Here is a 23,146-nt window from a genome sequence, read left to right as displayed (position 1 = left end):
GTGAAGGTCACATGGACCAAGTCTCATTACTTCTCTAAAAAGAGAGATTTTTTTATAATAAGAAAGAAAAAATCAACGGCGTGTCCACGTAATAATCGTGTTCGATGAATTTTTACTCTACCCAACTATTTTTTGGGCAAAATACACAATATACAAATCCATTAATCTTCAATTTCTGTCTCTTTCACCTTTTTTTTCTTCTTAATTATAATTATAATTGCATTTTAAGTCCTTACTTATTTTGATTATGCCATGTTAAGTCCTCCTCTCTCTGAGATAGGGTCCTCCAAAACCCAGCTCCATAGAACCGGTCCCACATCTCCGTTTCAAAATCGGCGGCTTCTTGTACTCCGTCGTCGTCTTCACCGTCAAATTTCTCCCGATCGCCGTCGTCTTCATCATAGGCACCAAGGTAAACATTTTTATTATTCTTCATCGATTTCCATGAATCCTCCTCTTTCTTCTTCTTCCTCAAAAGCCTCTCCCGCTTCTTCTTCCTCCATATATTCCGGCATAGTCCCGTCGGAACTTTGTACACCGCTAGTACCAATAAATGCATCACCGTCCATGGACAACAACAGCATACCATTGCACACTCCGCCGCTGTGCCCCCAGCTACCTCCCCTATCCGTTTATGAGTGCTGCAACTCCGTTTCTCTTTTTCCTCCTCCTTCATTGTCTCCAATTTCACGAAATTACTCGTCGGAGATTAAACAATTCACAGTCAGTTATCGTAACTGCAACAGATAATCATGAAACTCAAATCAAACTTTTCGGAAATGAATTCGGCCTTTATAAAAGACAAAACCTGTTCAGTCAAGTGAACTTAGAAAATCATCGATTTTACGGAAACTGAAAAAAATCTAGCTAGAGACGTAAGATAGTGGGAGAGGCTATTTATACTTGAAAGAAACAGAACCGTGTGTTGATTTAGCTTCTTCTTTTTTTCACGTTTATTAAAAACAAAATAATAAATGGAGTATAAAATGTAATTTATTTAATCATTTTAGTATATATCTTCCTTTTATTTTCTTCGAAAAAATATTACGTAGATTTCTATGTAAAACAATTTAACATTAAAAGGTTTAATTTTTTATTTTTAGCAAGATATTAATAGTCATACAACTTATAATTTCTTTTTTACATTTCGTGTCTGAGGTAGTTATAGTTCTTAACATTTTGAATACTATACTTTAGTGATAAAATTGGTATTTTTCTGGATATAACAAAAATGATATATTTTTTTATTGGTGTCTCATTCGATGTTTAATACGTATCATATTAGGATTAGACTAAATTCGAATTATTGTTCAATTATTGCTGTGTTTTTCTGCATAATTTTATTTATGAAATAGGAGTAGAAGAAAGAGACAAGTGATGCCGCGTCAGCATGCATAGGGAATGGACACATTCAAAACACGGCTCTGATTCATATTTCGGCTGAATTTATGATATCCATTCCTCTCCTTTGACTGTCCAATTGCAATTTTCTTTTATTTTTCATACTTACTCCTTCTCATATTATTTATCTCAATTTATGTGTTATTTTTCATTTTCTAAAAGTTAAATTGATCAAAAATTTATTTATGAAATCTTCAATCATTTTGAAATAAAATTTTATATTTGTAAACTATGTAAAAGACACTATAAGTCCAATAACTAAATTCAAAATAATTACTCATTCCATCTATCTTTACTTGTCCATTATATTTTTTTGAGATATCCAACAACACTTGTCCAGTTTATAAAATTAATGAATAATTAACTATTTTGTGTTTATTTTACCATTGCTATTAAATATTCCATCCGTCTCAGTTTATGTGTTATATTTTGTATCTCGAGATTCAAACAAATCTAATTTTGATCGTAAATTTTTCATATAACTTTTAAATATTTGAGAGTGTCAATTATTGTGACTTATATTATCCTTTACATAATTTACAAATATATAAATTTCATTTTTTTAAAAATGAAGATTTCGTAGGCAAATTTTCGGTCAAACTTAAACTTTTTGACTCTCGAAAAATAACATTATCGACCAACTATTTATAGAAAAGAATTACATATAAAAAGGGACGGAGGGAGTAACTAATAGGGGTGATTTGATAAAATTATCTCTATATTTACTGCTTCTTAATTTCTATGTCAAGTCAATAGTTGATGACTATTATTGGACAAATGGAGTAAAAGATATATAAAAAATTTACGGATATAAATTTATTTGAATCTTGAAATCCAAAGATGCTATATAAGTTGGGACGAAGGCAATATTAATTAGAATATTATTAAAAAAATTTATTGCATAATATTTTAGTGTCAAGTCGAATGACAAATATAAATGAATGAAATAAGTATTTATTATTAATTTATAACATTTAAATATAATTAATTAACTTTTTAATATTATTTTTAAAAAATAAGTATTTTATAGAGTAAATAGTTCATTTTGCTTGTTCGCTTTGATAGCCAAGCATCAGGCAATAACTTTGATTTTTTAATTTGATGTTAAGAAAATTCACTTCTTGATACAAGATTTGTTGTCTTAAATCTTTTTTTAAATACCTAACTTTTGATATTCGAAATTGGGCCACTTGTGTTTTCTCCAATTTATACATAAATTTTATAGCACATCTTAATATTCAAATTTACAAAATTTAACACTAATCTTAATAGAAAATAAAATAGAGCTAAAATATAAATATGAGTTTTACAAACTTCTAAAAGATTTTCAGCTTAAAATATTTATTTATATTCAATTATATATAGTAGGAGGGGTAAGTGAACTAAAGCCACATGTTGAGAAATAAAGCTCAGTTTGATTCATCACGCCAAAAAAGTACTCAATAAATATTAAAGAAACTAAGAAAAAGAAAGTATAAATAAATATATTTCTATTATAAAAAATAAATGATACATAATCAAAGGGAAAGTTCAAAGTCTTCCTCGCTTTTCCTTTCTGTGGTTGCCTCTCAAAAAACCCAAATTCATCTGATCAGTTTTTTGTTTGATCCTCCCTATTAGTTGAAGCTTCTTTGAGGTAAATCTTTGTTTTGTTAAGTTGATCAATTTTAATTTAATGGGTGTTTGAAATTTAGCTTCTTTTTACTAATTGGAGTACTGGGTTCTTGTTTTCTTTTCCCTTTCCCCCCTTTTCTAGTTCAGATGATTGAATTTGCGTTTCTCTGATGTGGGTTACTTTTTTTTTTTTTTTGGAAAGGGATAATTAAATGAAGATTTTGATATTTGATATATGTTGATTATTTTAATTTTAAAGATGGTGTTAGATTGTGTGGTGATATTTGGGGGTGGGGTGGCTCTTCTTAGTACTGGTGATGAGTTTGAGATGTTATTCTATAAAGTTTGTTTGATAAAAATGGAATCTTGGGGTTTTTCTCTGAGATGTTGTTGGAGGTGTATTAATCAGTTATGAATTTTTAATCCAAGATAAAAAAAAATTGGAAATCTAACGGGAAAGAAACTTAACTCTAGTGAGACATTGTATTGTCTCTATGTAGCATTTGATTTTCACTTGCAATGTAGTAGCCATATTACCAGTGTAAGTAAAAAGCAGACAATTTGGTGTTGAGGGTTTTCTTTAGATTTTCTAACTTTGCGTATGGGATTAGAAGTTAGAATGCTTGTTGTTTTCTTGGTTTCTTTATTAAAATAGAGTAATGTTTGAAAGGTTTTATCTTTCGACAGATGGAGGAGGGCAAGATGTCTGAGGATATTTTGACTTCGGCTGCAGCATTTGTGGAAGGTGGAATTCAGGATGCCTGCGATGATGCTTGCAGCATATGTCTTGAAGAATTTTCTGATAGTGATCCTTCTACAGTATGTATTCTTCACATTATCCGGTATTAACGTGAACAGTAGTGCTTCATCGTGGAGTAATATTATCTTTCAACTTGCAGGTGACAGGCTGCAAGCATGAGTTCCATCTTCAGTGTATTCTAGAATGGTGAGTGAAACCGTTCTCTATTAATTAGATGTCTCATGTCTTAAGTGTTCTTTCACTTATCTTTCTGATGCATAACACCTTTTATGACTTCCCCAAAAGATGACATTTTGTGGATTTTGATGGCTGCCTTAGGGCCTTTGTTCCTCTAATGCCGTAAAGATGAGTTTAAGGCTTTCTTGTGTAAAATTAGGATTCTCCATGGAGTGCCTCTGGTGGGAACATATAAGCTAGATAGGGCCTTTGGATTTTCCCTTTGTATCTGATATATTACTCTGTTGCCCAACTTTTGGATTACATGGTTTTGTTGGAGGATTATGTGCTCCTATTGAACAGTTTGCTTGAAGATGTAAGAGGAAGGTGGTCATTTTGATTTCAGCATTGTGATTCTTTCTGATAAGTAACACACCATAAATACATAGTGCTTGATGTTGCTCAGTGATTGTGACTATAGTGGAACGTAGTCGTAATTGATGACTCAGAAAAGGGTGTGACATCCGTAGTTTCTTCCATGATTTTTGGTGTTTCATCTCATCTGATCTTTTTACCGACTGCCCAGTCAGCAGGAGGAGGGAGTTGTTCTTACTGTTGGTTTCTTGCTGTTTCTGTCTGGAATAGTAAAAGAGTGAACAACATAATGAAAAGTCACTTCTTGAATCACCAAAATCTTCTATTACCATTGAATCCGTTTGGAAGGTTAAATGCAAGTTGTGTTAATTGATTGAATCATGATTAAATTTGCTATTTTGTTATTAAAATTAGATAAAGACAACATTGGAGCATTTGATTTCGTACTTCTTATTTGGAACAAAGTTGTGTTCTTTAGAAATTGTCATGGAAGATAATCATTTGAAAGATTATGAGCTTTGGATCTTGATTGTATGTGCTGCAAACTGTGTCAAAAAGGCATGCATAGAGCTTTATTTCATAGCGAGTATCCTGATAATTTTGAATGCATGTGTTGTAGGTGTCAAAGAAGCTCCCAGTGCCCCATGTGTTGGCAACCTCTCAGCTTGAAAGACCCTAACAGGTTCTATTTTATTCTCAAATCAGCCACTTGCTTATCACTCCATGATCTTCCCAAGTCCTCCTTCAAAGGCTTATTGATAAATGTGCTTCTCTTACAGCCAGGAATTGTTGGATGCAGTAGAGCACGAGAGGAACATCAGGATGAATCCTCCTAGAAACACCACAATCTTCCACCATCCAACTTTAGGAGATTTTGAGTTGCAGCATGTTAGCATTTTTTAAGTCAACACAATTTTTTCTTCTTATAAGCTGTTTATGGCCCATTTTGTGACAAAATCTTGTGGCACATTTCTTTCACAGTTACCGGTAAGTGCGACTGACTCTGAGCTTGAAGAGCGTATCATTCAACACTTAGCTGCTGCCGCTGCCATGGGAAGGGCACGCCACATTGCTAGAAGAGAAGGTCAGCGAGGTAGGTCCTCAGCTCAAGGTCGTCCCCAGTATCTGGTGTTTTCAACTCATCCAAATGCTCCTGCTGCTGCTGCTGTTCCTGCTTCATCTTCTAACCAGAGGAGTGGGGGTGAACCCACTCCTGAAGTCTCGGTTTCTGGTCAGGATTCTCAGATTATTGCTGTTGGAGAAGGTTCGGGACAACTACTTTCTCAACCTCCTTCTTTTCAAGCTGATGAGGTTTCTGCCTCTGGGTCAGGATCAAATGCTGCTGTTAATCAACTTGGAACTTCGTCACATAATAGGTAATTTTGTTTGTCAGATTTGTCCAGAGTTTTGATGGCTTCCTCTTTTATGTTGCCGTAGATGAGTTGCATATTATATTCATGGGACTGGATCCTCCAAAATGGAATGAGTTCGTAATTACTACCACAAGAAAGCCGCCACCCTCACCCTTATGAGTTGGGGCACAACAAAAAGGCCTTCTCGTGTATTTTTCCCCTTTTTGATGGCTATCTTATGCCTCTTAATTCCCAATCACCATGAATGAAGAGTGCGTGAGCAAAGACTCGACATATCATAAATATTTAATTTTAAGAAAAAGGGGAAGAAGGGGAAAATAAAGGACAAATGAGTCCACTCTATTCTCTTATTTGTGCTTATTATTGAGTTACCGTATTGTAGGAGGAATCCTTCTCAATCTTCTCCTAACAATCAAGACAGAGCCGGACCATCAGATTTTCAGTCTTTTTCAGATTCTATGAAGTCTCGGTTTAGTGCAATGTCAATGAGGTACGTGGAAACTCTAATATCATCTTTTCTCATTGTTCAGGTAACTTCTTAAACATCGGAAAATTTTAATTGTTTGCAAGTCTTATTTACTTGCTTTGATCGTTGTTTTCCAGATGCAAAGAATCTTTAACCAAGAATTCAAGGGGTTGGAAGGAGAGATTTTTCTCTCGCAACAGTTCAACATCAGACAATGTTCCTGAACCTAGGAATGAAATGAGGGCAGCTGTTGCCACTGTATCACACATGATGGACCATCTGGAAACTACAGATAGCAGAACCAGTTCTGCTGAATCAAATATACTGGACGGTACTTTACCTGACAGACATGCTGAGCAGCATATTCCTGAGACTGATGATACTCATTCTATAAATGAGGATAACAGGCAATCCCCATGTGCTGCAAGTTCTGGTTCAAACTAAGTTTTATATGAGTTGAAGCATTTTCTCTTCAAGGTAACTTGTCTTCTTCTAAGATTTACAATTACTTTTGTCTCTCCACCCTACTCCAAACTCAAACAAGAAAAAAAGAAACAGAAAACAGAAATAAAACGAAGTGGGAGAACAGTAAGAAAAAATGGAAGTTTTTTTTTTTCCATGGATACTACATGCTGATGGCTTTTGTGGTCTCCAATGAGTTTGGCACTTAGCACCTAGAGATATGATGATAGGAGCTGCTCCTTAAATTTCAAATGCATACACATTAGTCACATTGACACAAAAACCCTTTGTTGTGTCGAAGCAAGTTGCTATAGCCTATAGCAGTATACCATTGAGCACATTGACTGCCTTAATTGTCATATGGCTTCTGCTGCTTTCTGGCATATCCACATGACTAGAAAATGTCTCTGTTATGAGATGTATATTTTGGTCAATATCCATAGAAAGAAACCATTGCTATATTCAGGATAAACTTCTATCCTTATCTTTGTGTATTTCAGATGCACCAACAGAACTTGTAATTTTTGGAATAGAAGTGCAGTGGGAGGCTTGGAACAGAAGCTAGAGTATTTTCTTTTGATTACAGTGGTGTACCCAGCCATCTTATGCGCACCTCGACTTATTCCATGGGGTACGTGCTACCTCCTACCAGCACAAGTACTAGGTAACTTTGTCGATCAAGGCTTGGACAGAGAGGAAAAATCACCTACTGTTTTATTTTCACTGGGATTTAAACCTGAGACGTCATGGTTATCTATGTTGCTCGGACTCTTCAAAAATGTCAACGGGTGCGTGTCGGATTCGCCAAAAGTAGTGTATTTTTGAAGAATCCAAGATGGGTGCGGCATCAAAAGTGAAGAGTCCGCGCAACTAAGATGGTTATCATGCCTTTGAATCGACCACTAGGCCACCCTTGGGTACACATGCTTGATTCTGGACTCCTCCATATGTTAAGTCCTGGAATTCCCCATCACTATATCATGGAATATTTTAAACTTCTAAGAAGCTTTGGCTAAACTACTTCATTTGTATGCTAGGAATAATAGTAATGTGCAGAACTGCTCCTATGATGAACTTCAAAATGAAGTTCATACTTTTGTAGTGAATTGCTGTGACCAGATAGTTCATGGATAAGCTGATAAGGCAGACTGATAAATGCTAAGCTAAAATTCTAGAGTCTCCAAAGCTTTGTTAGTTTCACCATCATGAAGAACTTGTCAAACATTTCCATCTAGACGAATAATTTGTTCTGACCAGTGACCAATATCAAGTCCCATTAGAAGTGGTCTTACAAATACCACAGATAGACATTTATGTGTCTTCCCATGATTTCCTTTTAGTACTATTTGATACAAACCAGATTCTTCTTCTTCTTCTTCATCTTCTTCTTCCTCTTTATCTCTCTCTTGGCTGTTTGGAAGGACGGTGTCTAGGACCAAAATTATCTGCAATTTTCTTGCAATTCCATTCATTCTAATATAGTTTCTGGTTGTGTCTTCTTGATAAACAACACTACCTATCTATTACAATGAATTTGTCTTTCTGCAGGTGGATACTCTTGCCAGCATCGATGATATATGGTGTGCATCTTATTGGACGTGTGGGGAAACACTAATCCGTTGAAGTGCAACACTGAATGTTAAGATATAGAGGGATGGATGTCATCATTTTGTCCAAACCGTGTATATGTATGATTATATAGATGTAAATTGACCCATTCTGGGTAGTAGTACTGATGACTTCAGCTGTTCTCTTTAATCTTACATGAAACCCTCCTTTGTAATCTTCATAGACATTGCTGGACAGTTACTTGACCAAGGTTTTCTTGGGATTCAGTTGCACGACATGTTCATCTTTAACAGACGTCAATTTTGAGTAAACGTTGAATTTGTATATTGATTAGACATTTTCCTGGTGCCTTCTATATTGTTTAGTTGTATGATTTATGATCGTATAAGTAGTCCTCATAGCATTATAGGCACTAGAACTTTACCTTATCAATGCCTTTTAATGGTTTCATTCTTTCTCTTGCTATGTTTTTATTCAGAGTTGTGTATTGGCCTGCAAGTGGCCACACACACCAAAAAAAAAAACAGAGATGAAACGGAAGGCCAGTCTAGTGGTGTCTAACTTTTGCTTTTTTTGTTATTTCGAAGATGCAACGACTGCAATGTTTTTCTAATACAGAGTTCATTGAGTTCGAGTAGTGATTGAATATGGTTGTTTTGTGTTATGAATCACTCAAAAAGTTCACTGATTGAGTGATCCCATCTCATTTTAAAAAAAAAACCCCTCAGGACCCATAGCTAATATTCCAATCAATGCATGCTCTTATTTGCCTTTCACGAAAGCGAAACAACAAACCTTGTATATCATTACAATAGTTTAAGTCCGTCTACCAAAGGATTGTGGTTACAACCAGCTACTAAAAGGAAAAAAATGTCCAAAGAGAAACGAGTTTTGTTTTCTTCCTCAATCAACAAATAAAGTTTTCAACATAATGCCAGAGCCCAATTTGCATTGCAGAGCTGTTACTAATAAATACATGGTGGTACAGGCTCGGAAGCAGAGACTGCTGCAGCATAGCAAGACAAGCACAATATAAGACTACTCGAATTTCTTTATTAGAGAAAGGTCTGTTAGCATTTTCTCAATTGCTTCCTCGTCAAGTGCACGTCCTCTATTCTGCAAGCATGGAAGGGATGTCAGTTAGCCCGAGTTTATGAAAAGAGTAATAGGAGGATATATTGCTGGATGATTAGACTGTACAATTGGGAAAACAATTTTCTTTTTGAAGATTCACTGTCAGGCACATTTTCTAAAGAATTCTTTTAGACTTATGGTGAAATGTTACGATCACACACACTGATGTACAAGCAGCTCTGATTAGATTAATGTTATGCCTTCTTAAACAAATGAAACAACAGATAATACATGGTGAAAAGACGAGGATCAATTTATACACCTCCAAAGTAAAAGACTTTTTTGGCAAAATTATTAGAACTTCCAAACCACCCATGTAATAAACTCTGGACGTTAAATCCCTCAAAGGACCAAGTAAGACAAAGAAAAGCTGCCTAACAAGTGAAGAAATTGTTTAGGATTGCCCATTTAAAGCATTTTGGATGTGTTGTCTGAAATTATAAAGTCCAGAAAGTACTACAACTCTAGATATCTGCAATGCAATATTTTCTTATGTAAGGTTGAATATCACGCATGAGTACCTTGATGGATGGGACCATGGCAATACCTTCCTCAACGGTTTCGGGGCAAAGATTCCCAAGAACACAGAGCTGCACAATATTCAAACATATAACTGCAGTTTCCATGAAGATATTGATGGTGGTACAAGTATGAAGTAAATTAGGAAAATTAAAAGATCAGATTCCTACCTCGAATTCAGCAAGTGGATACCTACTAAGGATCCTGAATCGAGGTTAAGGTTTACATTCTATAAAAGGACTAGTCATTGTAAATGCATAAATGTCAAAAAGAAATACTGAAGTTTTTCAATCTAAGCCACAGGTAGGAGGATACTCTCGAGCTTGTCTAACAGCATCAGGGTTCTTGTACCGACTGAAACGCTTCACATATTGCAGTGACTTTTCAAATACCCTGGAAGTCAAAGGTAACCAAATTAACCAAACTTGAGAACATGATGGCTACGCACATGTTATCTCTTCAAAAAAACATATTTAGATGTTGAAAGAGTATCACCATATCAGTTTGGCATAGTTTTCCTTAAGAATATTTCTTTGCATTTTGCCTATATATGAACATGAAAATTTCATAAAGTGGTTCGCATAAATTGAAAAGTTGATATGGAGGAAGACAACAACTTATCACAGACACAGAATACCAATTATTTTGTACAGGTAATCCAGCTTGCACTTAAATATCTGAGCATTTAATGACATAACAGGAACATCTAGATTTATATACATACTGCGAAATCTGATTGGTTGGATCATCAGACATCTGCTGGAGCTGCTCATACTTGTGTTCAAGAATCAAAGCGACTTCACAGTTCATTAGACATTTGGCCTTCAAAAACTCTGAAACCGAAGTACCAAAAGAAGTTAATGAACTTCATCAAGAGATGCTGTTTGTATGCATATGAACAGGAAAGAGACTACAGACTTTGCACAAGCTTTCACCATGAGTAATAGAGATAAGCTGGAGTGGTGACAAGGGAGGGGGATCCATTTGATGATTGGGGGCACACACTTAACCACTTCTCTCCAGCTTGGCTGACTGAATATGTGACAGGAGAAATTATCGCCTAGTTTATAACTTTAGGCTTTAGTATGGACAAGGACGAAGAAAATAAACTTCACGTATAGACTACAGTTAGCAGAGTATCCTTGTGTCAACTCTATTTCTCTCTCTCCACATGGTCCACATAACTGCTTAAGGAGTGACTTCCCAAGCTCTCCTCCTCACCCCTCTTATGCTTTCAGCAACTGATTAATATCTTCAGAGAAATTGGCCTTGCCAAGCAAAGGCCAAAAAGATTAAGCACAGCTTCCATTTATCACTGCCTTGCAGTGGGCGAGAATTTCAACATCCTCTCCCATCTCTTCACACAAGACCCACCAACTGACAAGCATTCCTCTTCATTTCCTATAATTCTCATCCATAAATATGGCACTCGAAGCAGCTGCCACATTAGAAAAAATGACCTCCTTTAGAGCTCTACTGCCCAGTACTGTCTGGGTAGGAAATTGTTTGTTCCCCTGTAGGGAGCTTTATTATAGACAGACTACCTATAGAACCCCTCCCTCCTCGCAATCTGTAAATTCGTCCTAAATTTCATATCTCAAGGAGAACGATGAATGCAAAACCACTAGTATAATCCCCCTCCACTTCATGCCTCAGCAATAACCTCTATTGCCTGAAGCCCTCAACAATCCATCAACAAACTTATATGGACAGCTGAAAACAATTCTGAAGTAACTAACCAAAGATTAAAAAAAAGCTTTAAAGATGCTCATCACGATACAGATGCTAAATAGTTAAGTTAGACATACAGTGAAGCAAGGCAGTTTGAAGTGACCAAAGTCTAAATGATCACCACATATGAACAAAAAACAATCTTTTTCTTGATCCAGAAAAAAGCAAAATGTAATATCAAGTCTCTTCTCATACACATTAAATCAATAAAAAGAACCATATGCACCACATAGTAGCCTCAGCCAGTTACCTATTTTATCCTGCATTATATTATTAAAAAAAAGACCCTAGAACCAATCCCAACAAATTGAGGGAAAAACCCAATACTACACAACCCATTATAGGAAAAACAAAATTTTGATGAAAAAACTTGACTCCCCTTGCCTTCATGGTTAAAAAAAGAAAGAAAAAACCTATTTTTATGAGTAAATTGAAGAAAAAAAAAGATTTTTTAAAGTATAAAACTCAATTTCCAGAAAGTAAAGCAATTCATATAACAACGAAACCGATTCATAAAGTGTATTAAAGAGTAATCTTATTTACCATCACCAATTTTGAGCTCAGCGGCGTTTTCTTCTTCTTCCCCAGACATCTTGTACTAGAAAAATTGCTAATTAAAGAAGCCAGCCTACTATATAAAGGCAAAATTCGAGAATTTGGAATTTAGGTTAATGTCCTCGAATTTTATTATAATTATGGTTATGCCCCAGAAGAAATCCTCCTTCTAATCCAATAACATATTTGAATGTGGAAATAAAAATATTATTTTTTAAAAAAAGAGGTAATAATGCTAAAAAAAATAATTACTTCTTTTGAATTTAATTCACTTGATTGAAATAAGGACCATACATGATCAATAAGATCATGGTAATATATATTTGATGATTAATCAAATACTTAAATTCTCATGTAAAAATATAATTGAATCGAGTCAATAAAAATAATTTTCTACATTTAATATTATAATCAATAAAATACATAACCAATTTATTAAATATATTATTTATTAAGAATCAATTGTATTTTTTCATCAAAATAAATAACTCTTTTTTTATTTTTATTTTTTAAATCTGAAGAAAAAAAACAAAAATCGAAATGTTAAAATTATTCATTCACAACTAATCAAAAATAATAAAAAGTATAATATGTATTTATTTTTTGATTCAATCGAAATAGTGCCTTTTTTTTCTTAGATATCCTTTTAAATAGTTTGTTAATGTAATTTTCTTTTGCACTTGTCGTGTATTCTCTTAGTTTACTTTAAATTTTATCGTTCTTTAAGAATAATAATTAATATAAATAATTTATTATAATAATAAAATAAAATAATTATTTTTTTCTTGATATGTCAAATTTTTTATTTTTTTTGGGTAACTCCAACTAAATTATTGTCCAAAGTGCCTACTAAACTTACCTTATAGGAAAGCTATTTTGGGCTTGACCTTCAAAAGAAAAAAAGGAAAGAAGAAAGCAGAAATAAATAAATAAATAAAAATAATAAAGAACAAATAATCAAAGGGAAAGTTAAAAGTCTTCTTCTTCCTCCATGTCCTTCCACTATTTTCATTTCTGTGGTTTACCTTTCAAAACCCAAAATTCTCCTGATCAACTTGTTCTTTGATCTGCCTTATTCATTGAAGTTTCTTTAAGGTAAGTTTTCAGTACTTGTATGGTTTTGTAAAATTGATTAATTTTACTTGTGGTGTCTGAAATTGAGCTTCTTTTACTAATTGGAGTAGTGGGTGGTTGGTTAACTTTTTTTTTAAAAAAAAAAAATTCCATTTTTCTGTTCAGATTTTTGTTTATCTGCGCGATTATGATGTGGGTTTCCATTTTTTAATTTATTTTTTTTTGTCTGTAGAGTGGTTTTGGGAAGAAGGGATAATATAGTGAAATTTTTTAATTTGTTATATGGTTTTTATTTTTATATTAAATTGTGGTGGGGGTTTCATTTAAACTCTTTTCAGTGCTGGGATTGAATTGTTGTTCACAACTTTGTTTAATTAACATGGAAATAATGGGGTTTAGTCCCCTATTTGTTATTCTTTGAGCTGCTGTTGGATGCTTATTAATCAATTGTGAAGCTCTTATCGGAGACCAGCTAACCGGTGTAACAGTAATTGCTATGTATACCGTATTAAACTGAAACAGAGAGACATTGTTTTGTCTCTGTAGCATTTGAATCTCACCTGTAATTAATTAGTCATATTACCAGTGAAAGTGAGAGCAAGTAAGGTAATTATTTGGTTTTGAGGGATTTCGTTTGGTTTTTGTAAATTTGCGTTTGAGATTAGAAGTCAGAATGCTTGTTTTGCTTTTTTGGTTCCTTTATTAAAGTTGAGTGATGTTTAAAGGTTTGATCTTTTGACAGATGGAGGAGGGCAAGAAGTCTGAGGATATTTTAACTTCGGCTGCGGCATTTGTGGAAGGTGGAATTCAGGATGCTTGCGATGATGCTTGCAGCATATGCCTTGAAGCATTTTGTGATAGTGATCCTTCTACTGTACGTATCGTTCACATTATCATATGTAATGAACGGAATGGGCTCTATCATTGAGTAACATAATGTTTTAAATTTGCAGGTGACTGGTTGCAAGCATGAGTTCCATCTTCAATGTATTCTTGAATGGTGATCCAAATGATTCCCTACTAATTAGACATCTCATGTCTAAACTGTTCTTTTCACTTATCTCTATGATGCATAACACCTTTTTATTACTTGCCCAAAAGATGACATGTTGTGCACATAGATGGCTGCCTTAGGGACTTTGTTGTTCCTCTTGTGCTATAAAGATGAGAGTTGTAGGCTTCAATGTGGAAAAATTAGAATTCCCTATAAAGTGCCACTGGTAGGAACCATAAAATGGACGTAGAGTATTTTGACAACGTCAAAGAGCAAAATACTGCAATTAAGAATGATATAGGGCTTTTGGAGTTTGTCTTTTTATGTGATATATTACTCTGTTGCCCAACTTTGTAGTGCATCGTTCTCTTAGAGGATTATATGCTCCTCTTGGACCTTGAAAATGTAGGAGAACAATGGTGACTTGATTTCAGCATTGACTCTTTTTTGTAAGTAGCCTGTCCATAAATAAACTGTACGTTACGTTGCTCACTGCTTGTGATTAGATGATGTGGAATGTAATCACAATTGATGACAGAGAAAAGGGTGTCACACCAGTAGTTTCTTCCACGATTTTTGGTGTTTCATCTCATCTATTTTGTACCAGAGTTTCCACAAAAGAGTCCAGCAAGCAGGAGAAGGGAGGGGGGGGGGGGGGGGGGGGCGGGGGGGAACATAAGAGGGTTTAAAAAAGTACTTCGAAAAAATATATGATAAAAAGATTAATTGACTCTCCAAATAATAATAGTATCACATAAAATAAAAAGAAAGAATAGTATTAATTGGTAATCTTTAGCAACATGGTAAATTATATTATTGATGTATATAACTTAAAACGTAAAAGGAAATTACCCATCCAGTCATCTTGTTAGCATATATAAAATCCAAGTCACTCCAATTGTTGTCATCATAGATAGGAGGGGGGGGGGGGGGGGGGGGGGGGGGGGGGGGGGATGTTGTTACTGTTGGTTCCTTGCTGTGTCTGTTAGGAACAATAAAAGAGAGCAAAAAATGACTCTTTTTTTTATATAAACAATGGAAGTGACTTTTTGAATCACCAAATATCTCCTATTTACCATTATTCCAACCAAATCCTTTTGGAGATTAAATATAAGTGTCTTTGATCAATGGAATCGTGACTATATCGCCTATTTCTGATACTAAAATTAAATAAAGATCAAGTTGGAGCATTTTTTTTTGAACAAAGTTCTATTCCTTACCAATTATATTTGTCACTGAAAATTATCAGTTGATAGATTATGAACTCTTTGGATCTCTGACTGTATATGCTGCAAAATTTTGAGACTAAAAGGCATGAATGGAGCTTTATTTGACTGCGCTAATATCCTGAATAATTCTTGAACGTATGCTACGCAGGTGTCAGAGAAGCTCCCAGTGCCCCATGTGTTGGCAGCCTCTCAGCTTGAAAGACCCTAACAGGTTCTGTCTTATCCTCAAATCAGCCACTTGTTTATCACTCTATGATCTTCCTTAATCCTCCTTAGAGGCTGTTGATAAATGTGCTTCTCTTACAGCCAGGAGTTGTTGGATGCAGTAGAGCACGAGCGAAACATCAGGATGAATCCTCCTAGAAACACCACAATCTTTCACCATCCAACTTTAGGAGATTTTGAATTGCAGCATGTTAGCATTTTTTAAGTCCACACAATTTTCTTCTTTCTATGAGCTGTTTATGGTCCATTTTGTGACAAAATCTTGGGGCACATTCCTTTTACAGTTACCATCAAATGCAACTGATTCTGAGCTTGAAGAGCGTATCATTCAGCACTTAGCTGCCGCCACTGCCATGGGAAGGACACGCCACCTTGCCAGAAGGGAAGGTCCGCGAGGTAGGTCATCAGCTCAAGGCCGTCCCCAATTTCTGGTGTTTTCAACTCATCCAAATGCTCCTCCTCTTGCTGGTGCTTCATCTTCTACTCAGAGGAGTGGGGGTGAACCCACTTCTGAAGTCTTGGTATCTGGTCAGGATTCTGCACTTGTTTCTGGACAGCCAGTTACTCAACCATCTTCTTTTCAAGCTGATCAGGTTCCTGCCTCTGGGTCAGGATCAAATGCTGCTGTTAATCAGCTTGGGACTTCCTCAATCAATAGGTATGTTTGTGTCTCAAACTTGATTCAGAGTCTTGATGGTTTCCTTTATTTTTTTAGCTCCATATGAGTTGCAATGTTACACTTGCATATTATAGTCATGGAAGGAATCCTTCAAAAATGCAATGAGGTCACAATTACTACCACAAGAAAGCCACCACCCTCGCCCTTTCGAGAAAGGGGCACAGGAAAAATTCCTTCTCGTGGATTTTACCCTTTTTAATGGCTATCTCATGCGCCTTAATTCCCTTTCACCGTGTATGAAAAGTGGGCAAACAAAATGAATCATATCATAAATGTTGAATCTTAGAAAAGAGGGGAGAGGAGAAAAGTAAAAGGCCAAGGGACAAAAGAAAAATATAGCTAATATATTCTCTTATTTTTTGCTTATTATTGAGTTATGGTATTGCAGGATTCCTCCTCAATCTTCTTCTAACAATCAAGACAGAGCCGGACCATCAGATTTTCAGTCTTTTTCAGATTCTATAAAGTCTCGATTTAGTGCAATGTCAATGAGGTATATGGAAACTCTAATATCATTTCTTATAACTCTTCAGATGACTTCTTAAACATCAGATAATTTATTTGCTTGTAAGCCCTATTTACTTGATTTGATCGTCATGTTTTAGATACAAAGAATCTTTAACAAAGAGTTCAAGGGGTTGGAAAGAGAAATTATTCTCTCGTAATAGTTCAACACCAGACCATTGTGCTGAATCTAGGAATGAAGTCAGTGCAGCTGTTGCCACTGTATCAAACCTAATGGAGCATTTGGAAACAACTGATAGCAGAGCCAGTTCTGCTGAATCAAATATATCGGAGGACACTTTACCTGTCGGTCATGCTGAGCAGCATGCACCTGTGATTGATAATACCCATTCTTTGAATGAGGATAATAGGCAAGCCCCATGTGCTGCAAGTTCTGGTTCGAGCTAAGTTTTGAATGACTCATAGCACTTTCTCTTAAAGGTAACTTGTCTTCTTCTAAGAGTTCCAATTCTTTTTAGTTTCTCTACCCTCCTCCCTTACCCCTCCCCCCCCCAAAAAAAAAATTTTAAAAAATGAAGAAAGAGATGGAGAGAGATCCAAGACAAAAGTGGAATTGTACGAGGAAAAAAGATGGTTTCTCCGAGAATACTACATGCTGGTGGTTTTTGTCGTCTCCAATGAGTTTGGCTCTTAAGCACCCTAGTGCTTCTGGGTACGATGATAGGAGCTGCCTATTGTATTTCAAGTGCATACTGATTAGAGAGACAGAAAAGCCTTGTTGTGTCGAAGCAAGTTGATATAGTAGACCATTGAGCACATTGACAAACCTTAGTTGTTACGTGACCTCTGCCGCTTTTTGGAATAGCACATGACTAGAACCATATCTCTATTGTGAGATTTATATTTTCGTCACTGTGGACAGAAAGAAACCGTAGCTATCTTAAGGTTGAGGAAAGACTTCTATTTCTTATCTTTGTTAAGTTCAGATGCCTGACAGAACTTGTATTTTTGGTATAGTAAAAGTGCAATGCAAGGCTTGGAACACATGCTAGAGTTTTTGTACTCCTTTCATGTGTAAATTCCTAGAATTCCCTATTCATTTTTGTAACATGTTATAGTACTTTCTTGGTGTCAGACAGATTAAAAAAAAATTGTTTATAGAAAAAACGAGAGAAGTGAGAACTGTGATCAACAAGAATTTGATGATGTGGACTGAGAGGAATAAGGAGTTTTAAGAGTGTTCCTATGACTTCCTTTTAGCACTATACCGAATTCCTCTAGTCAATTAGCAGAAGGTGCCTTTCTTGCAAGAAATGCACTAGGTGTCCTCCTTTTGGCAAATCTTCTGGTGATCCTCCAGGAACCGAACTCCAACTTCTGGCATGGAGGCTGTTTTCACACCTCCTTTTTATATGGGGTTAAAAGTTAAATAGCAGTGTGGAATGATCCTTTTTGTATAACTTTCCCCCTTTCTTCTTCTTGTTCCTCCCTTTATCCCTCTCTCTCTCTCTCTCTCTCTCTCTTGGGTGCTTGGAAGAATTGTGTCTAGGACCAAGATTTTCTGCACTTCTCCTGCCTTGTATTGTAACTTCTCGTTATGCATCTTCTTCTTTTCGTCAATGCAGTTATCTATTTATTACAATGAATTCCTTCCTCCTGCAGGTGGATACTCCTGTCAACATCAGTAATATATATGATTGCATTTTATTGGATCTGTGGTGAACGCTAGTACGTTGAAGTTCATCACTGAATGTAGCCTCTGCTTCAATAAAATAGGAATATGGATCCCATCATTTGGTCCAAGCCGTATATATGTAATGATAATATAGATGTAAATTGTCCTGTTCTGGATAGTACTGATTAATACAACCCTCCTTTATAATCTTCGTTAAAAATTCTTAGATTAATTTTTTCTTGGGATCTAGTTACATTGCACATTCACTTTTAACACAAACCTCAATCTTGAGTAATGTTGAATGTGTACATTGATTAATCATTTCTTAGGTGCCTTTATTTCTGTTATGTTTAATTTTATGATCATATAAAGAACTTTCCTAGCGTTATAGGTACTAGAACATAAAAACTTTAAAATGGTTTCATTCCTTTTTCCTGCTAAATTTTTGTTGAGAGATTTGTGTATCGGCTTGCAAGTCGTTACACAAGATACATATGTAACGACTGGCAAATCAAGTAGTGAAGCATAGGATGTATATGTGTATTGGCAGCAATGACAGACGTGTATAGTAAAACCAATGTGCTTACTTGGTTGTTGCATCGCGCGTATTTGTCTCAGAATAAGCAAACATACCAACCCTTGAATAGTTTAATAACGGTTGTTCAGATGTTTAGATTTGGAATAGGAGAGAAATGAATTCCAACTTCGTACACACATTGATCTGTTCTTTAAGGAAAACTGCCAGAATCTACATTTCTACTATAACAATTCAGTACGGAAAGATAATCAGTCAATCCCGTAGTGTCACTGGTTACAATTTGAACACTCTGATTGATTCTTATTCCTGAAAGAAGTTCATTGACATTTAACACCAAAACCAAACTTCAAACTGTCCTTCAACCGGGGATAAGATACGAGAATTACTGTCCTTCAACCTTGTTCTGCCACCATTCCATGAATTTAACCTGGGCAGCCATGGTGTCAAGCCTGTATAGCTGCAGCCAGTGGTTAGCAACTTCCTGTCCAAATGTCCAGCCAAAGACAGCGCCAGCTCCAAGAGACAGTGCAGTACCTACCGAATGGAACATCAATAAACAACAAAGTCAATCATCTTAAGATTTTTAATCAGTCCAATGATTCTCCCACACCAAAATTTTAATACACTAAAACCCATTCTGTTTTGTGTTCTCCAATCTCCACAAAACTTAGGGTGAAGTCTGATGTATGTTTTAAGTACAAATAAGTTGCAGAGACATCAAACCAGTTTTTTCAAGGCACTGAAAGTATAGAACCTGAACTGTATTAATTTTGACCAAAAAGGATCAAAATGATCAAAATTAGTCAAAATACTACCATATATTTTCCTAAAAAATGAAATTGTGTGACAGTTGGTCTATGCAAGATTTGTTACTTTCTTTAGGCCGACCATGTTTGAACTTTGTTCATGAGGAAGATAAGGGGAATGCAATCTATCCTTACTATTTTTAATCTGAATATGGGCAAAGATGAGCAAAGAAATCAAAAAGTTGCCACATCAGTGAAACATATTTACACTTTAACTGTAAAAGAACATAGAACAGATTCGACGATGGCAATAGTCATGCAGTCAGAGGTAGTCAAGGACAGAGCAAGAGAATCATCACGTGTAAAAGTTTTCTTATGGGGACACACTTGGGGAAGATGATGGAAATGGAATCTAATATAAAACTTTCATTCCTTTGATTGGTGGAATCTAACATAGAACTTAACACGTCAAATATTCTTTGACTCGAACATTTCGATATGAACACTTAATACTCAAACATATACGATACCTAGAAATACTTAACCTATTTGCAAAGACATCATTGATAATCAAGTGGCAAAAACTTCTAGTAAAATCAGATTTACCAAAACATTTATGAATGAAGTTACAATCCAAGGTAACTAACTGCTGAAGCCTCTGGTTCTTAAAAGACCTTTAATGCACAAACATTGGGCAATGAATTAGTAGTAATATTATGACAGCAATGTGGGTGGGGGTGGTGTGGGGATTTAAGTTCAACATACCATGCAAACTCCTGGAATACTTCCAAGTAACACCTGCAGTTGAAACAGCTCCAATAATGCCTCCTACAGCACTAATCTTTGCTGCTTCCCTAGCAGTCCTCAGCTGGAAAAAAAAATAGAACATCAATTGGCAAAAAAATAGAGGAATGGTTTCTGAGAAACAGTAGGATTATCAGAGGATAAAAACACAAAAATATGCAACTTCTTATCATCTGGCGTCACCAATATATCCTACACCCTCCTGTACACAGTGACAGACTGACCAATAAGCAGTTTCAGGCACAAGAGAGACAGAGAGAGACAACAAATGAATTTCATTTCAAGTAGTGATAATACATCAATACTAGTTTGAAAACCGTGTCCGCCAGCTCAAATGGAGACATAAAGATGAACGAGGTTAAAGAAGATAAGCTGACGTTGGGGATAACTTCGAATCAACAGAAATTGGGGATAATCCCCAGAAGCATACTAGCAGAAAAATTAAGAAGCTAGTTTCCATTTGTATGCCTACTTTTTCTCATTCCCCCTCTCCCTGACTTCTCTCAAACTATTCAGAATAAGGGAAAAGGAGACAAACAAAGAACAGTTTCAAAACTCTTCTCCTTATTGTTTGCATGGATGGAAGAAGAGAAAAGAAAATGAAACAAAGGAAAATACCTCAACAACCTAAAACTATATTTGAACCAGATAGATATAGATAAGACTTTATGTTTACAAACAACAACAACATACCTAGTGTAGCCCCACTCAAGTGGGGTCTGGGAGGGTAGCGTGTATGCAGCAACAACATTATGTTTCTCAAACTAAAGTAAAAAGAATGTCGCTATTAACTTTTTTTTTTATTAGTATAAGTGTATTTATTTACTGCATATGCTCAAAATGGTTAGAAGGAAACATGGAAGGAGCCTGATAATGTATGCCCATAGCTGGTCTATTTTCTTATCTACCCAGCTTACAAATTTGGAGCATCAGCAAAAAATAGAACATCCTTGTGTGAGCTTGCATGCTCAGTGGTGCAGGTATGTGGACTTGCATTTATTCTGAAAGAGATAGACAGGGCAAGAGTGATGGTGTCTGAAAGCAAGGGGAACTGTCTTTCTTTCTGAAGAAATATAAGGCAGCAGCTCCTCAGGAGCAGGGTTCTCATAGTGGCATAAGGCAAGATTTTTTTAAAGAGAAAAGATGACTGACGTTTAAATAAAAAGAAGACGAAGAAGAGAATGACAGAAAATCATGGCAATAGAAAAAAAAAATAGGAAGACAGTGAACGGAGAATCATTTTACTGGCAGAAATCTATATTTTCCGGCCAAAACCTTTTCTGCACACCTCAATTTCACATGGGAACACCATCTGCCATCTGAGCATTAATGGTTTTGTACACACATATTTGACAACTTAAGGTAATAGGTCTCAGCTAGAGTTCATGTGTCTAAATGAAAAATAGTGTCAAGTATAAAGGGCCGTCAATGTACTTGGACCCTGGAGAATCTACTCCAGGTACAAATTCACCAACTATTAAGACAAGCTAAATTAGTAGATGACTGCAAGAAAAAGAAATGAAATTTCCGAATAAATTTTTGGTGATTGAGAATGCAACAAAGCCAAGAGATTTTCCAGGACACCACTCAATTCAAGAGTATCCCTGAGAAGATTACCTAAGCTAACTTCAGCTAGCACTATGAAGAAATGCACTTCAACTTTACCATAAATGCATGCCAATGGTGAATCACTAAGACAAATTCCAGAGAAAGCTAAAGAATATAATCACAAAATCACCCAACCAATCTAGAGAACCATATTCAAAACTGAATTAAACACCCAAACTAGTTACAATCACAAAATTACCCAATCAATCCAAATTGAGATAAACCCAGGAAGAAACTGCACAGCAATTGTCTCAATCGTAAATCTAACAGCATAAGCAAATTAACCAAAGGTATGGATCAAAAGAGACGAATCAAAGAGGACCCAGATGGATAAACGCCTAAATATATGTAAAAACACACAAATCAAATGAAAAGTAAGCATATGAGATATATTTGAACGGGAAAAAAGAAGGGAAATACAGTGGGTCCGTGAAGTGGGTCAGAAGCAATGAATTCCTCGACATCAGAATCAGACCAAGAAGGGAGTGGCTTGTCGCGCTTGATGAACCTTGAATAGTTGTCCAAAAAGGAAAATCTCTCGCCCCAAAACTCCTTGTATCCTTCCCAATGCCTCCTCAGGAAGGACTGGGATGATGATGAATCCTCAGCCATTGTTGATCGATTTTAGAGCTCTTCTTCTTCTTCTCAAAAAGTGGTCCTTCTAGAATTATTCCTAGGTTGGTGTGATGAATGATGATACACTGATGTTGATTGCTCTTCCATTTCTGCTAGCCGCAGCCGACCCGACCCGTATCTTAACACGTGGATAAGGGTCGCCTGGTCTGGGTCGGACTAGAGGGTGATTCTCCGCAATATCACTTTTTCTGCGACATAGATTTCGAAAAAAAAAATTATTTTCTTTTAGGTTAAACTACCTAATTAAACACACATTATATCTATTATAATTATAATATAATCTATACATTCAAATAACTACTTATAATCCTATTATCTAATAATCGTATACCAAATTTGAAGTGAGATACATCTCTCT

The 23,146-nt window shown here is 35.6% G+C and overlaps 5 protein-coding genes across 8 annotated transcripts; 2 read left to right on the top strand and 3 right to left on the bottom strand.

Annotated features, from left to right (window-relative positions):
• Window positions 1-232: 232 nt before the first annotated feature.
• Window positions 233-676, bottom strand: LOC107063350 (uncharacterized). The gene has a single exon (XM_015315116.1). The coding sequence runs from the start codon at window positions 674-676 to the stop codon at window positions 233-235; it is 444 nt and encodes a 147-aa protein (XP_015170602.1).
• Window positions 677-2,897: 2,221 nt separating this feature from the next.
• On the top strand, window positions 2,898-8,524 carry LOC102583355 (E3 ubiquitin-protein ligase RHF2A). 3 transcript variants are annotated; one of them, XR_001475236.1, is made up of 10 exons: window positions 2,898-3,037; window positions 3,703-3,834; window positions 3,915-3,961; window positions 4,926-4,988; window positions 5,086-5,194; window positions 5,288-5,682; window positions 6,062-6,169; window positions 6,283-6,622; window positions 7,108-7,238; window positions 8,156-8,524. XR_001475236.1 is itself a non-coding variant. In XM_015315125.1 (9 exons), exons 2-8 carry the CDS (start codon window positions 3,703-3,705, stop codon window positions 6,587-6,589), a joined length of 1,161 nt encoding a protein of 386 aa, XP_015170611.1. In that variant the 5' UTR covers window positions 2,898-3,037; the 3' UTR covers window positions 6,590-6,622; window positions 7,108-7,360. The 3 variants fall into 3 exon arrangements, 2 of the variants coding, with proteins under 2 accessions (XP_015170611.1, XP_006361115.1); XM_015315125.1 differs by lacking the exon at window positions 8,156-8,524 and having other exon boundaries at window positions 7,108-7,360; XM_006361053.2 differs by lacking the exon at window positions 7,108-7,238 and having other exon boundaries at window positions 2,899-3,037.
• A 395-nt stretch (window positions 8,525-8,919) lies between these two features.
• LOC102583025 (DNA-directed RNA polymerase II subunit 4) lies at window positions 8,920-12,204 on the bottom strand. The gene is made up of 6 exons (XM_006361052.2): window positions 12,104-12,204; window positions 10,554-10,662; window positions 10,145-10,222; window positions 10,000-10,033; window positions 9,832-9,900; window positions 8,920-9,292 (listed from the first exon to the last, which is right to left on the bottom strand). The coding sequence occupies exons 1-6, from the start codon at window positions 12,150-12,152 to the stop codon at window positions 9,215-9,217; spliced, it is 417 nt and encodes a 138-aa protein (XP_006361114.1). The 5' UTR covers window positions 12,153-12,204; the 3' UTR covers window positions 8,920-9,214.
• Window positions 12,205-13,067: 863 nt separating this feature from the next.
• LOC102582693 (E3 ubiquitin-protein ligase RHF2A-like) lies at window positions 13,068-18,729 on the top strand. 2 transcript variants are annotated; one of them, XM_006361051.2, is made up of 9 exons: window positions 13,068-13,210; window positions 13,932-14,063; window positions 14,143-14,189; window positions 15,561-15,623; window positions 15,719-15,827; window positions 15,922-16,295; window positions 16,705-16,809; window positions 16,922-17,261; window positions 18,444-18,729. In XM_006361051.2, exons 2-8 carry the CDS (start codon window positions 13,932-13,934, stop codon window positions 17,226-17,228), a joined length of 1,137 nt encoding a protein of 378 aa, XP_006361113.1. In that variant the 5' UTR covers window positions 13,068-13,210; the 3' UTR covers window positions 17,229-17,261; window positions 18,444-18,729. The 2 variants fall into 2 exon arrangements, with proteins under 2 accessions (XP_006361113.1, XP_015170613.1); XM_015315127.1 differs by lacking the exon at window positions 13,068-13,210 and adding an exon at window positions 13,729-13,795.
• A 371-nt stretch (window positions 18,730-19,100) lies between these two features.
• LOC102582349 (succinate dehydrogenase subunit 6, mitochondrial-like) lies at window positions 19,101-22,861 on the bottom strand. The gene is made up of 3 exons (XM_006361050.2): window positions 22,573-22,861; window positions 20,506-20,608; window positions 19,101-19,528 (listed from the first exon to the last, which is right to left on the bottom strand). Exons 1-3 carry the CDS (start codon window positions 22,762-22,764, stop codon window positions 19,377-19,379), a joined length of 447 nt encoding a protein of 148 aa, XP_006361112.1. The 5' UTR covers window positions 22,765-22,861; the 3' UTR covers window positions 19,101-19,376.
• Between the last annotated feature and the right edge of the window lie 285 nt (window positions 22,862-23,146).

Source organism: Solanum tuberosum, unplaced genomic scaffold, assembly GCF_000226075.1.
Source record: "Solanum tuberosum cultivar DM 1-3 516 R44 unplaced genomic scaffold, SolTub_3.0 scf00345, whole genome shotgun sequence".
Taxonomy (NCBI): domain Eukaryota; kingdom Viridiplantae; phylum Streptophyta; class Magnoliopsida; order Solanales; family Solanaceae; genus Solanum; species Solanum tuberosum.
Note: the sequence above shows the minus strand (reverse complement) of the source record. Positions and strands in the feature narration are given on the sequence as shown.